This window comes from Ambystoma mexicanum, chromosome 10, assembly GCF_040938575.1.
Source record: "Ambystoma mexicanum isolate Mex_15411 chromosome 10, UKY_AmexF1_1, whole genome shotgun sequence".
Taxonomy (NCBI): Eukaryota; Metazoa; Chordata; class Amphibia; order Caudata; family Ambystomatidae; genus Ambystoma; species Ambystoma mexicanum.
In genome coordinates this window covers 641727294-641740786 of record NC_090932.1, presented here as the reverse complement: position 1 = coordinate 641740786, position 13493 = coordinate 641727294, and the positions used below count along the sequence as shown (strand labels likewise).

Sequence of the window (13493 nt, the reverse complement as noted above, 5' to 3'; positions counted from 1 at the left end):
GCTTAAGGTATTCCTGAATATATCCAGGCAAAGGAAGCCCAACCCTGGCCAAAAGGAGTACTTTCTGAAGCTTTTAAGTTTTAATTGATCTATTATTTTGAGGAACCTAAGACAGCCAAACAAACCTTGTATAACCTTGTTGTGTATATTCGTGTGAGGGTCAGATATTTTTTGGACACTGGGTCATTTTTCTTTAGTCTTAGTTTTATAGGCAGGGACATCCTTGTTAGGCTACTGAAATATCAGCATTTGTCTACCCCTTCTTATTTAATAAAACTCTACCTTTGTGTCTGTCTTGCATTTCTGACTCCTCACAGTAATTTCTGAAAGTGTCCTATCTGGCATATGGCATCCTGTGATGAGGTTTGTTGAGCAGTTTACTCACTGCATGACTCTTGGGATTTTTGCCAAATAGGTGAATCTCTGTGAGGTCCGATGCTGGCATGCAGCGCCCCACAGACAGAAAGTGACACTGGGTAATGTGTGTATTTCCTGTATTACTGTAAATGGAATAAACACTTGTTGTTTTGCATTTTCTCAATTTTTATTTTTTATGTATTTTATCATTGTAATTTGTACCTGTTCTTGATTTATTTGAATCAGAAACAGCGTGCAAGTGGTAGCGCTATTGCTATGGAAGCAGGAACAGTCTCATCAAGCGATGTGAGTAGATCTTTATCTCTAAAGTGTATTAATTTGCATCCGTCTTTTCATGATCTGCATTATACTTTGTCGGCTGACATCTGACTATTGCCTAAATTCCCACACTTTTTAAGCTATGTTTTCAGAAAGATTCATGAATCTAAAATACTGAAGTTGCAGACATATTATGAAGAAAAGGCACAAGTTGCCGTTGGTTTGGTCTGTCGGAGAAATAGAGCTCATGCAATAATTCTCGAATATTAGCAAAGATAGATGCCACTTTCTTGTCTTGTAGGACAATCAGCAGAACTACATATTCGCTTCACCAGAAACATCCTTCAGCAATCTGGCCCACACAGCAGGCCTCCACCTTCACAGGTTATGACCCTATGATCCAAGGGGCAGCCCAAAGACCCTTTGAGAACAAGCATTCTTTCTCTAGTCAGTGGAAGGAGTCCACCTTCCCCCGTCCAGTTCTTTCTGGAAGAATCAATAAGTCTGCCTTCCCTGCAGATGTCTCAATCATGCCAATCATCTTGCATGGATCCTTCTGGAAAGCTCCCGCCCAAAGGATGACTCAAAGCGCCATTTTCTTCCAAACAAGTGTCTGTAACTTTCCACTGTTAACTGCTCACTGTCATCAGCCTGAATGATCTGTGCCATGTGACACTTCTGTTGCCTCACACAGAGCTGCTGCTACAGAAGCTCTCGTAGCTCAACTCAAATAATGAATTTAGTCATGGGAGTGAATTTAAAAGGGAAATGCATAACACACTAATAATAAATCATTCATTACCTTCAAATTCCACTGCTACTACCTGGCTAGAAAAGAAATGCTAGAGAGTCAATTCTAAGCATTTATTTAGTAGCAAAGGCACAATTGACAAAATGAGATCATGTGCCTGATCAACAATAGACAACATAATAAATTAATACATCTTTATCTGCATTCCCGTTTTACACTTTATGTGCAATACAAACCCAAAATATTCCTTACCGTCTTACAATGTTACGGCTTTCATGGCAACCAAGTGTATGCAGACAGACTTTTTTATTATCCCCTCAATACAATCTAATATTAACCATGGTGTCAATTTCTTCTTCAACATCTCAATCTTATACATACATCTCTTAACAGTGTTCTTGGTAGAACATGTTACTTTATGCTGTTATTGAAGGTCTGGTTTTATAAATGCTCACACTTCACTTCTAAGTATGACATCTACAACAGTAAACAGTCCTGCTAAAGGACAGAAAGAATTGTTAAAATTGACTGCAGAAGTTTTAATGTTTGAATCCCTCACTTACTAAACACATGACATCAAAAGGAGTGTCAACCACTTTCGAGAATATGCAACTGTTTCTTTGCAGCAGTAATCCTTTGAACCTGATTCTCAAACCTGTGCTGCAACACTGTTGACCAATTCACGGGGAGTTCATAATTCAAACCTGCTGACCTAGACCTCTCAGTCTAGAAGTTATTGTGTGTCCTGGTGCTAGTTATAATCCGTACAGTATGTTCATGGAGTGGACCCCACTAACTCGCACCCGCTATCATTTGCTCTAAATAACCCTTGTATTAATGACCAAAGGTGACCTGTCTTATCTGTGCCGCCTTTGCAGCGCTGGACTTTACCCAGACGCATTTACTTTGTGGGTCTTTACTGCAATGTAAAGACGGCTTGGGTAAGCTGGTGCTTCCAGGTGCAGGTAGCATTGGAAAACTATGGGAAAGAAGCGGAGCGGAAGCGTACACGCACTAGGGTGGTGGCTGGAGACTGAGGTAGGTTTAGAGGTGTGGGTAGGGAGAGTGGTAAAAAGGGGGGTGGGCTTGCCTCCTAGAAGGTCAATGTGGGAGATAGGAGGTGGGGCAGGTGAATGGGAGACCCCCTGTTAAGATGGATCTTTGGAACAAGCCCTGTGGGAGGGTTCTGAGAGGCGTAAGGAACTCATGGTGGCAACAGTAAAGACATACACAAGTGATCACAGTTCAAGGGTGTTTATTAAATTGTGTAAATGGGTTGAGACGGGAGCAAGCTACAACTATCAAATAATAATAAGGCAGTCCTAGTAGTGTCTTGTCAAATAAAAGGGCCCGTACTAAAAACATTGCCAATCCTTACAGCTAAGCAAAAAAACAAAGTGTGGGATAGTGTTTCACAAGAAAGAAAGAAGTGTCCGTAAATGATAAGTCAGGATGCGGTAGCCGTGGGGTGGGGTCTCCCTTCCTCACGTTTTTAACATGGGACAAGGTGGGACTCCTGAGCACAGCACACATTCGGACGACCTCAGCACAAGGTTGCAGTACATTTCACTGGTATCAGGACCTTCTGTGGTTAAGTCTCTTTTCTACAAAAAAGGCTCTTGCCTCAGAGGACCCGATGTGTTAAAATTCACAAAGCAAAAAGTTCCTTTCAACATATACCTCTAGTGATGACTTTTCACCCCTGGATCCCCACTCTTCCGGGCTCAGACCCTTCTCGAATTTTAGCCTCCCTCCGTCAGGTTCACTAAAGCCTTTATTCACAACATTTCACCTGTTGTATTCACAAGTTTCAATATCCTTTTAAACAATCCATTGTGAACATACCTCTGTTTGGTACACTCTTGTCATCACAATGTTCGTAGGATTGTCATGCTTCACCTCATTCTACAGGCATCACTCAGCCGGGTTCACGATTGCCAATTATACACTTTCCTCTGTTTTTATCATGATACAGGATTTACTTCCCTTCGCTTCCTTTTGTTCACAGGTCAAAGACTTTCGTCTGTACAAGGGATTTTACTCGACCCTGTATGGTCACTTTGACCGTCTCTGTAAGGCTCTCCTATGGCCTTCTGGTATTGGAAGTTTCCTCAAACAAGAAGGGGGGAGGGACAGCCAAAGTCTTTCTTCCCCTCTGGGTCCCTGTCTCTCCTAGTTCTCCCTGTGCCTTGGGTTCTCTTCCCATGCTGACCCGTTGTTACACCATTCTGAAGCCTTCCATGTTTGCTTGGCTAAGGGTACCAGCCCCAAGGTTCTTCGCCTGTCACCTGTGAACTGTATTGGAACTTACTGATTACCTGATCTACCACTCCTGAAGTTGCCGAGTTCATCTTCCTTGCACTGTATCCAGCTTGACATTGGGAGAAAAGCAACAGGCACGTCTAGCCAAATTCAATCAAGGTAGGTGGCAGAGCAGTAAGCCTTGGAATTTATGGAGATATGGGGGTGGCAAAGTGATGCAATGAGACACAAATGGAGAACTCCAATCCAATTAAACAGGAAGTCTAAAAATACACTATTTTAGTAGGTCACAATCCAAATGATTACAATAACAGGTAAGTAGTAACACTACACCAATTCTTTTCACATATATACATTCACTCGTGGTGATCTCACTAAAGATCACCCACACTTTATTTTTAGGACAGTTGCAAGTGGTTCACATATATAGACTTTATTTACTAACGCTCGGAAAAAATAGTTCAGCAATACAATGCAATTGAAATTAAATGTAAAAGCGATGAATAATGTATTCCTCTCCTTATAAAATAAGGCACCTTTCACTTGAGGTCCTTCAATGTTAAGGTAAATAGACCTAGTGCCCTTAAGAGTCATAAGTGGGTGCCTTTTAGTAGAAGTATATACAGTGAGGAAAGGAAGCCAGTTTTGCCAAAGCCAAGAGGTGAGTAAAATGTTCCAGTCATGAAGACACAAAGGTAAATTCAAGGGATTAGGGGTCCTCTCCCATTCCCACCACTAGAGAGGAAGCCCAGGGGGCAATCCTTGGCCAGAACTCAGAACCAGGTAAGAGAGAGGTAAGGTGAGACTTCTTGTCTGTACAACACTATTGCAGGTTTGGTGCCGAAACAGGAATGCAAACTTCCCCCCCTTAATCTGATTCCACTAGAAACTTGATGGGTGCACTTTGATTGTCAGTTTGGTTGCAGGGGGTCCAGGTCTGAGGGTGCAGAGGTCATTTACAGTTTCAGGATTGGGTGCGGCTATGTAGTGGTTTAAAATCTCAGATAAAACGCTTCCTGATGCTGTGCAGATGGATGACCCAGGCACCCTGAAATGCAGACCACCACAGGTCCTACGATGCCTGGAGACCCCCAGGACTTAATGGAAGCAGGAAAGAACACTGCACTGCATGGCGGCAGATGTCTTGAATAGCAAGGACAAGGACACTGTTCCAAAAGGCCCTGCTTCAGGATGGAGAGCAGGAGCAGTAGCTGCAGGAAGCCCCTTAGGCCACACGCTAGTGATCTGTGACATTCCAAGATAAAACTTAGAACGGGGATCGAGGATGTGGATGCCCGGTCTGGAGCTGGTCAGTACACAGGACGGATCTGGGACACTTCCAGAAGCCCCAAAAGCAGCCTCTCCTTGCATGTGTCCACCAGCCCAAGGGTCGAAGCACTGATGAGGACCTTCAGGTGATGCATCCAGATAACCATGGCTTCACTGCTCTGCGGAGCGTTGACCGGACTCTGAGATGAAGAAATGCTTGGACGCAGAGGTCAGGAATGACACTAGCAGTCCCCTACAGCAGCCTGGATGAGACTGTGCGGAGAGGCAGGCATGGCCAGGGGTCACCACCTTTGTTCTTCAGTTGCTGGTATTCCAGATGCCAATATACATCAGTCCTGTTGTAGCTGGGCCCTGCATATAATGCCGACACTAATGTAATATTAAATTGCTGTGTCTGTGTAATAGTTTGCTCTTAGTAGTCACCATGCCACAATCAGGCATGACTTATATTTACAGATGTACATGTAACCAGATTGGGGTCTGCAACTGTTGATTCTAAAGATGTGTTGAATTATAACTCCCATCAACTCTAGCCAGCATAGTAAATGGTGAGTGATCATGGGATTTGTAGTCCAAAATATCTGGCTATCCGAAGGTTGCAGACTCCTTGTCTAAGTATACACTGATTTAGATCTGTGGTGCAGACAGTTAAAATTACACCTCTACCAGCAGCGACTTTGTGTCCCAGCAGTTATCAAGGATGCCCATGTGACCTTTGAACACACTGTGTGCAAACGCAGAGCTGTGACTGATGGTTTTTTGGGAGACTGGTTACAGCAAAAGCGTGTGTTCATTTTAATTCTGCCATGAAACATTTATGAAAGGGGCCCAATTATCAGAACTCCCATTCAGAATCAGAATTACCCACATTATTTCACGTTATTAAAAATTAAAAAGCTTGGAACATTTTCTCTCTCGCCAGATGTAATTTTGCCACTGTGACCTAATGATCTGCCGCTGTTAGGAGGGTTTTTCAAGTCATTACCAGGACTTTGGTAAGTCAACCTAGGGTTAGCAACTTTTTTCCAACCCCATTTGAGCTAAACCACTCCCTTAAGGAGCATAGACAAAGCAGCAGTAAGGCTGAACTAAGGAGGAGGGGGTCACTTTTGTGTAGTACAGTTAACGCTGAACAGAAATAGTAATAAAAAGACCTACACAGCCAAGTATAAAAATAACACTAATTACTGTACTATACCAAGGCATATATGTTTAATATTCAAAGATATGTAAAAAATATCAATGTTCATTTATACATCTCACAGTTTGGTAACCCACTGTGGATTACACACTACTTTAGTATCAGAAGCAGTTATTCAGACAATAAATGCAGTGGGTGAAAGATGTAACACACACATCATAACATTAGGCCTTCTACTTCTAAGGCACCCAGCACCATAAAATCTGGCTTCAGATGTCCAGCCATAGCCTACAAAGTCTCTGGGTGTCATTAGAGGTCCCACCAAGGTGAATAGTCTAGGAGCACACCTCCATCTAGGATATGTAAAACACTGAAACCAGTGTTTGCAGAGCACAGGTCATTGGTGAAATAGGAACTTTAGAGGTCACATAAGAAAAGTAGCTACCACCCATGATGTTCTAAAGGATGACCCTCAGAAGTACTGACCCGGTCACCACAGAACTGGGCCAGCTCCAGATAGTGTAAGGTATGCAGGACTTTGTGGTCCAATGCAAACCCAATGTGGAGGGGGGCAGTTTCCCTCTTAATATCCTGCCAGCTCTCACATGTTAGAAACTTTGCAGGCTTTTGGTAAGAAGCCCACCATGGTGCCTGGAGAAAAGGAACTCTCCCTCGACTGGCAATGTAGGACCATAAACCAAGGATACGCCACATTGACCAGGACCTTAAAACATTCAGAGATGCCATTGGGTCCTCCTAGCTGCATTATCAGTTAACAAGTCAGTCCCTTTGTGTCCACCTTTCTTTGTCCCAAGTAACTGTTTTGTTTTTTTCCAGGAATCCCCGGACAGGCTGGTGGCAGTCGTAAAATGTTTACTCTTTTGTAAAATGCCCCAACCCACACTATTCATAATTTATTTCAAAATCTGTCATTGGCATTTGTTATATATGTACAGCAGCATCAACAGCACAATACACTGATTCATGCAAGACTCCATATAAAATGGCTTGTGCTGCAAAGGGAAAAAGACATGTGCAAAAAAGCAGAGGACTACTCCTACACTGCAAAGTCAATAATACATGGAGTCAAATCTGCGCCAGCTTTTGATAGTTATCTAAATGGGGTTGGGCGTTATTTAATAAAACAGAAAACTCCAAATTACAGTGTGCTGTATTATTTTAAATGTAATGGCTTTGTAAAATATATTCTCCTTATTTAACACTTGATACGTGTAACTCTTCATGTTTTAGCATTTAATACACGTGTTTCACCACTGTATTAAGGTGGCTCATCTGGAGGGATTATGCACAACTCTTAATATGTCTGTGAATTGAAGTTTCAGAATTGTTGAATATCAAAGCTTAAACTATTGTGCCTACGGGGGCTCTGGCTCTGCGTTCGGAATACTTGACACTGGACTATCAAATCCAGTGCAAGGTTGCATTTTTGGGCCTTCCATCTCACAAGGAGAATCCCCTTTATTTCAATACAAATTTGTCCAGAACTCCCATGGACACAGCAGCATTTCTTCCCCCTTATCTGAGTTATTCCCCTATTTTGACAGATTTTCAAATCTGTCAAAATGATTCTCTCTGCATTGGATAACTCTGTGATTCCTCTCGCCTGTTCCCTCTGTATCCTTAATTGTGGCTCAGAGAGTTGCCTTAATCTTAGAAATCTTCCAGATTGTGTTAGAGTGTTCGTGTGTTCGGCAGCTACAGGGAAATGACCTGCAGCGTCTCACTGCATCGCCTCCCAACCACGAGCATCAACATGGATTCAAATCCTTCATTTTGGTGTTTTCAGGAATTTCTTCGGTCATGTTGTGCATTTACCAATGCTGTGCCATTCGGACATGATCTGGCTCGCAAGTTTTCTGGCAAAAGTGTTCAAGATGGGCAATATTTGATGAAGGCGGATCTGGGTATTAAAGACTCATCTTTTTACTCCAGTGTGCATGGGTTTTGTGTTAGGGTTTCTCCAGAAATCCCTGATAATGTTTCTTTGACTTTAAAGAAGGTATGTGCAACACCCTAATGGTGTAAGTGGGGCTAGCAAGCCTGTGCAATCTGTGATGAATCTGGATTATTCGTACATTCTCCCCAGACGGGAGCTAAACTATGTTTTTGTATTTATAGTAGCGCACAAAGCCCTTGGGCATCTAGGCCCTCTTACATACGGTGGACATGTTACATACAGTGCATTTCAGTTTATACAGTTGCAATCAACGGCGGTCGAGCCGAGGCGGGAGCTGTTAATTGAATAGATATACGTTTTTACGTTTTTTTCAGAAGAGGTGGAAGGAGGACTCCTCTCAGAGAGTGAGTGGGAGGTTGTTCCAAAGTGTGGCAGAATGTACCGGGAAGATGGAGCCACCAGCTCTCATGCGTTTGAATCTCGGTGTGCTGAGGCAGTGGTTTTAAGCGGCGTGTAGGGGTCTGCTGGACGCAGGTCTTGATCTTCTGGGCAAGATATGAAGATGCCTTGTTACAGAGGCATCTGTGGATTAAGGCAAGAATTTTGAAGGATATACATCCACGGACGGGGAGCCAGTGTGCAGATCTTGTCACCTCTGCAATGTGGTTGTGTTTACTCAAGGACAGGGCGGCACAGAGATCATTGTTTTGCAAGACTTTTAATTTGGACAGGTTTTTTTCTGAGGTGCCATAGAGTAACGCATTGCAGTAGTCTAACTTCGATAGGACAAGGGCAGTTTTCCGTGGAGTGCTAGGGTTTGCAGGTCGGTGATGGGTTTCATTGCATCGGCAGAGGCAATGCAGTTGACGTGGCGTGTCATGGTCAGGGATGCATCGAGGTAGACACCCAGTGTTTTTCCTTAGGTGGCGACTGAGATAATGTGGCCATCAATGTTAAAGTGACTGAAGGCTGCATCAATCTTGACGAAATGACAGGGGATGCTGATGAGCAATAGTTCAGTCATTAAGACAGGTTGTGTGAGGCCATCCAGATTTGGATGCTTTCTATTTATTTATTTCTTTATTTATTTGTATATGGCGCCGAAAGCCTGCAGGTACGGGGTGCCAAACAAAAACACAGAAGTACAACATATAGAACATGACTGGCAAAAGAACAGATTAACAAGGCCTCAATGGAAAAGCAGTGTTCTTAGATGTCCGTGAAAAAATCCTGTATTCCCTCAACAATCTGTAGTCCAGTGGCAGAGAATTACATGTTTTAGCAGCGATAATAGGGAAACATCTTCCTAGGCTGTTGACAAGTTTGAATTTTGGGTTATCCACCAATGCCAATGACGATGAGCGCAACTTTCTTCGAGGCTGGTAGGGAGACCCTAAGAGCCTAATTCACAGAAGCATTTTATAATGGCAATAACCCATTGGAAAACTATGTGAAGTTGCCGCCTTGAATTGTAGACTAGCAGTAATCGGGAGCACCAATCAAAAGGGTGTTTCCATAATCCTGTCTGGGCAGAATGGTTGCCTGTGCAACCGAGGCACTGTTGGATTCAGAGAGGAAAGGTCGAAGGTTCCTCAGTAATCTTAGATAGTATGAGCAGTTTTTCACAGTTTGGTTAACATGGGTTTCAGAGCTCAACAGGGAGTCTAGATGGAAACCCAGGGTTTAGACCTTTTGGAGACTTGGATACTAAAGTCATGGATGTAAAATGACTAATATCTAGGATCAAGTTTAGATCTGGTATAAGCAGAGCCAAATATCATTAGCTCAGTCTTATTCCCATAAAGACCCATCCAGTTTGAATTCATCCAGGTTTCAATGCGGCTGTAAGTAGTTTGCAAATTGGTGGACTCAAGATCATAGCCCCCTGTAAGCTCGAGCACCAGCTGGGTGACATCCGCGTAATTGGTAAAAAACACTTTTAGTTCATCTGGAAGATCGCTTAGAGGTCGAACGTAAAGATTGGAAAGCAAGGGGGACATGCAGGCCATACGGGGGCGAGGTTGAATTCCCCAGCAGACCTGAAAATCGATCAGACAAAAATGACTGTACCCAAGTGATGGTATCTGAGCTGCATAGTCCTATATCTCTGAGTAAGGAGGAGACGATCATGATCTAGAAGATCGAATGCTGCTGATAGGTCTAATAATACAATGATTTCAGGTTTGCACTTATCTAGGATGTTCAGCATAAGGGTTTGGAGGTCCAGGAGAGCAGTCTCAGTACTGTGGTGGGGACGAAAGACAGATTGTCTCGAATTTAGGATGCTGGATGTTTCTATAAAGGACTGAAGTTAGATGGTGTCTCCTTTGACAGAATTTTTAACAGGAAGTTACAGTTTGCTATGGGCCTTAAGTTGTTTGGGTCTTTAGGGTCAAGGTCAGGTTTCTTAGTCAAGGGTGTAATAGTGACTTTTATTTTTGATAGAGTCCGGAACCTGGTTGCTAAGAAATGAAGAGTTGACAAATCTGATAAGGAAAGGTGCAAAGATTGCTTCATGCTTGAGGATGAGGTTAGGTGGAATTATATTTTCTGGGCACTGAGAAGGAAAGGATGTAGTGTAGATATGCTATTCATCATTTTGGAAGTTGTGATGGGGACAAAAATTAATTAAGCATATTTCTCTAGGTGCAATAACAGGAAAAGAAGGCGTAATAGAGAGATTTTTTGCCAGTTCCTATTTGCACTTAGAACAGGCATTGTCTACCTTTGCCCCAAAAGCCTGTTGTGTATTAAAACAGTCTTGATTTGTTGGAGAGAAAGATGTAGATCAAGTACCCGTTTTCTCTAAACTTTTAATGTTTTAAAATAATTTCCTTGGGTTATTATTTGTGTCCTCAATCTGTTTGTTAAAGAAATTCTTTTTTGCGTTGCAGATTGCGACTATATATTGTGTCAAGATCTTTCCAGTTGGATTTGTTTATTTCTGTAGGGCTTTTAAGCCGTTTTCTCTCTGCATTTCTTTTTCCCTTGATTAATTTGAGTTCCTGTGTATACCATTTCTGGTGAATAGTCTTGACTCTGACTATTTTGTTTTTTATGGGAGCCACGGTCAAATATAGAGCACATGGTTTATAGTGATAATGTCGAAAAAAAATGTCGAAATCAATAATGTCGAAAACCTATACATATAATGAAAGGAGTCAATTTTTAGAAAACAAAATGTCATTTTGCACTATCAATAAATACATAAACAAGAAGAGACCCCCCCTCACCCAACACCCCCCTGCCACCCCCCACCCCCCCGCCACCCCCCCACCACCCTCTCACCCCCCCACCACCCTCTCACCCCTCATACTCAAAACATTTTAAATTATATATTTATTTATTTATTCAATAAATAAATAAACAAGAAGAGTATCATTTACTAGGGGGGGTTCCCCCCCCCAACCCCCTCACCCAACACCCCCCACCACCCTCTCACCCCTCATATTCAACACATTTTAATTATATATATTTATTTATTTTTTTGCTTTTCTACATTATTTTTTTCGACATTTTTTTTCAACATTTTGACTGTCGACATTATTGCATTCGACATTATCACTGACCACCAGAGCACATGGTATGGTTAAAAACGTCAACAAGGGTTGTTGGGAGTCTGTCTCTGCAGTTGAAACCATGATGAGGCTGAAACATTCTTTCAGGTCACCAGCCACAGCTTTTTTGAAGTTACATTTTTTAACTAATTTGGCTGAGTTTTTCCCTTTTAGAAGGGGATGATGTAGGTGAATTTGAAAGAATATGGTGTAGTGGTCTGACCAAATCCAGGGTGCTGTGCTGTCATTCTGTACATTCGGGTTCCTAGCGTGTGATCACCAGAGAGGGGAAATGAGGATTTGGGTAACATCTGCATAGTTGGTATAGGTGATACCCAAGGAGTCCAGGTGGTCAAATAGGGGCTTAGCTTAAACTTCATAGAGGGTTGGAGACACAGAAACCTTGTGGGCCATCACAGTAGATAGGTGTGGGGCAGGCGGCAGCATCACCAGCAAAGACTCTGGGGGATCTGTTAGCTAGGAAGGCATTTGGTTGCATTGGCGGAGAAGTGTGCTGACGAGGTGAGGTGGTGGCAGAAGATGTGGTGATTGTCCAGGTCAAATGCGTCCGAGGTCGAGGAATAGTAGGAGAGAAAGGTTTCCTGCATCCATGGCATCATCCAGTTGGTTTGTAATTTCAAGGAGGGCTGTTTCAGTTCCATGTTTGGGGTGGAAGCCAGATTGTCGGTGGCTCAGGGTGTGGTGCGATTCAAGAAAGACCTGGATTTGAAGATGGGCAGCTTAGTCTGATTTTCAGGAGAAAGGGGACTGTGGTGATGGGCCGGTAGTTGGTGGGGGAGGCTGGGTCAAGGGTAGGTTTCTTGAGCAGAGGGTAGAGCCAAGACTCTTTGATGGCGGCACGTACCGGAAGAGTTGATTATGGCTGTGATGATCGCCAATGGGGGTTCTGCAAATTCCTTCACAAAGGGAGGCAGGACAGGCCTCGTCTTTGCATCTGGAGGATTTGAGTCCTTTGATGAGGGCCGCTACGTCCGAGGTTGAGATGGGGTGGAACTCGAATGGGGGGGGATTTGGGTTTGCGATTGGGGCTGTGGGGAGTGTGAGAAACAGGATCACCAGGGTGAGGGGTCTTCGGGTGTGGGGATGAGGCAGGCGATGATGAGACGCTGTGTTCCCCCCCTTTCCTGTACCCATGACCCATCCTATTTCATATGATTCTCTCAAGCTGCAACTCCCCCACCCTCCCTCTACACAAACACTAGGCAGATGAAGAGGGCGACTGAGAGTAAAGAGACTAACCCTTGCATATCACATTGGACATGTTCCGCTAATTCAGTCCGGCAAAGTCAGGCACTTGACTTTAATTGCATACATCTGATACCAATTAGCGCTCCTCACACGGATTAAAGGTGGCACATAGAGACACACTCTGAGCAAGTTGGAACAAGAGTAGGAGCAGAACTTCCAGGGCAAAGTGAACCGACTGGAGCAGAGCAACGGATCGAGGGACGAGAGCAAAGGGTGGAGAACTCAGAGTTCCCAGCAGGAGGTTGTTGCCTCCAAAAGGCCACGAAAGACATGTGGAAAAAGCCAAATCCCTAACAAAAGGGCTGCATTGGATTTCAAGGACGCCAGCGACCCACCCGGGTGAACGGCAGAGTTAGGGATGTGAGGCCAAGCCTGTGGTGCTAACCTTGACTCATGAATTGAGAAACTGTAAAGGCAAGAAAGAAAAGCACACAGCCGGTGAGGTGGCAAGAGACATGAAAGACCAGTGTGTGTTAAGGAAAGATTGAAGTTACAACATTATATCGCCCAATTGAAGGCTGCACACGTGTGTATGAGACTTGAAGAAATGCAGACCTGTGAATGAACTCTGAAGTAATGATAGCTGTAAAACCAGCGATACTGAGTAACTGAGTGGTCCGGCAAAAGGAATTATTTAACTAGAAATTCTCTGTGAAAGGTGAAATGTTT

General features: G+C 43.4%; 1 protein-coding gene across 1 annotated transcript in view; it reads left to right on the top strand.

Annotated features, from left to right (window-relative positions):
- Positions 1–13493, top strand: part of ATP6V1H (ATPase H+ transporting V1 subunit H) — a 478140-nt gene that overhangs the window by 173226 nt on the left and 291421 nt on the right. The window contains exon 7 of the mRNA XM_069618225.1: positions 604–663. Coding sequence (XP_069474326.1) covers positions 604–663 — 60 coding nt within the window. The remainder of the gene's footprint in view (positions 1–603; positions 664–13493) is intronic.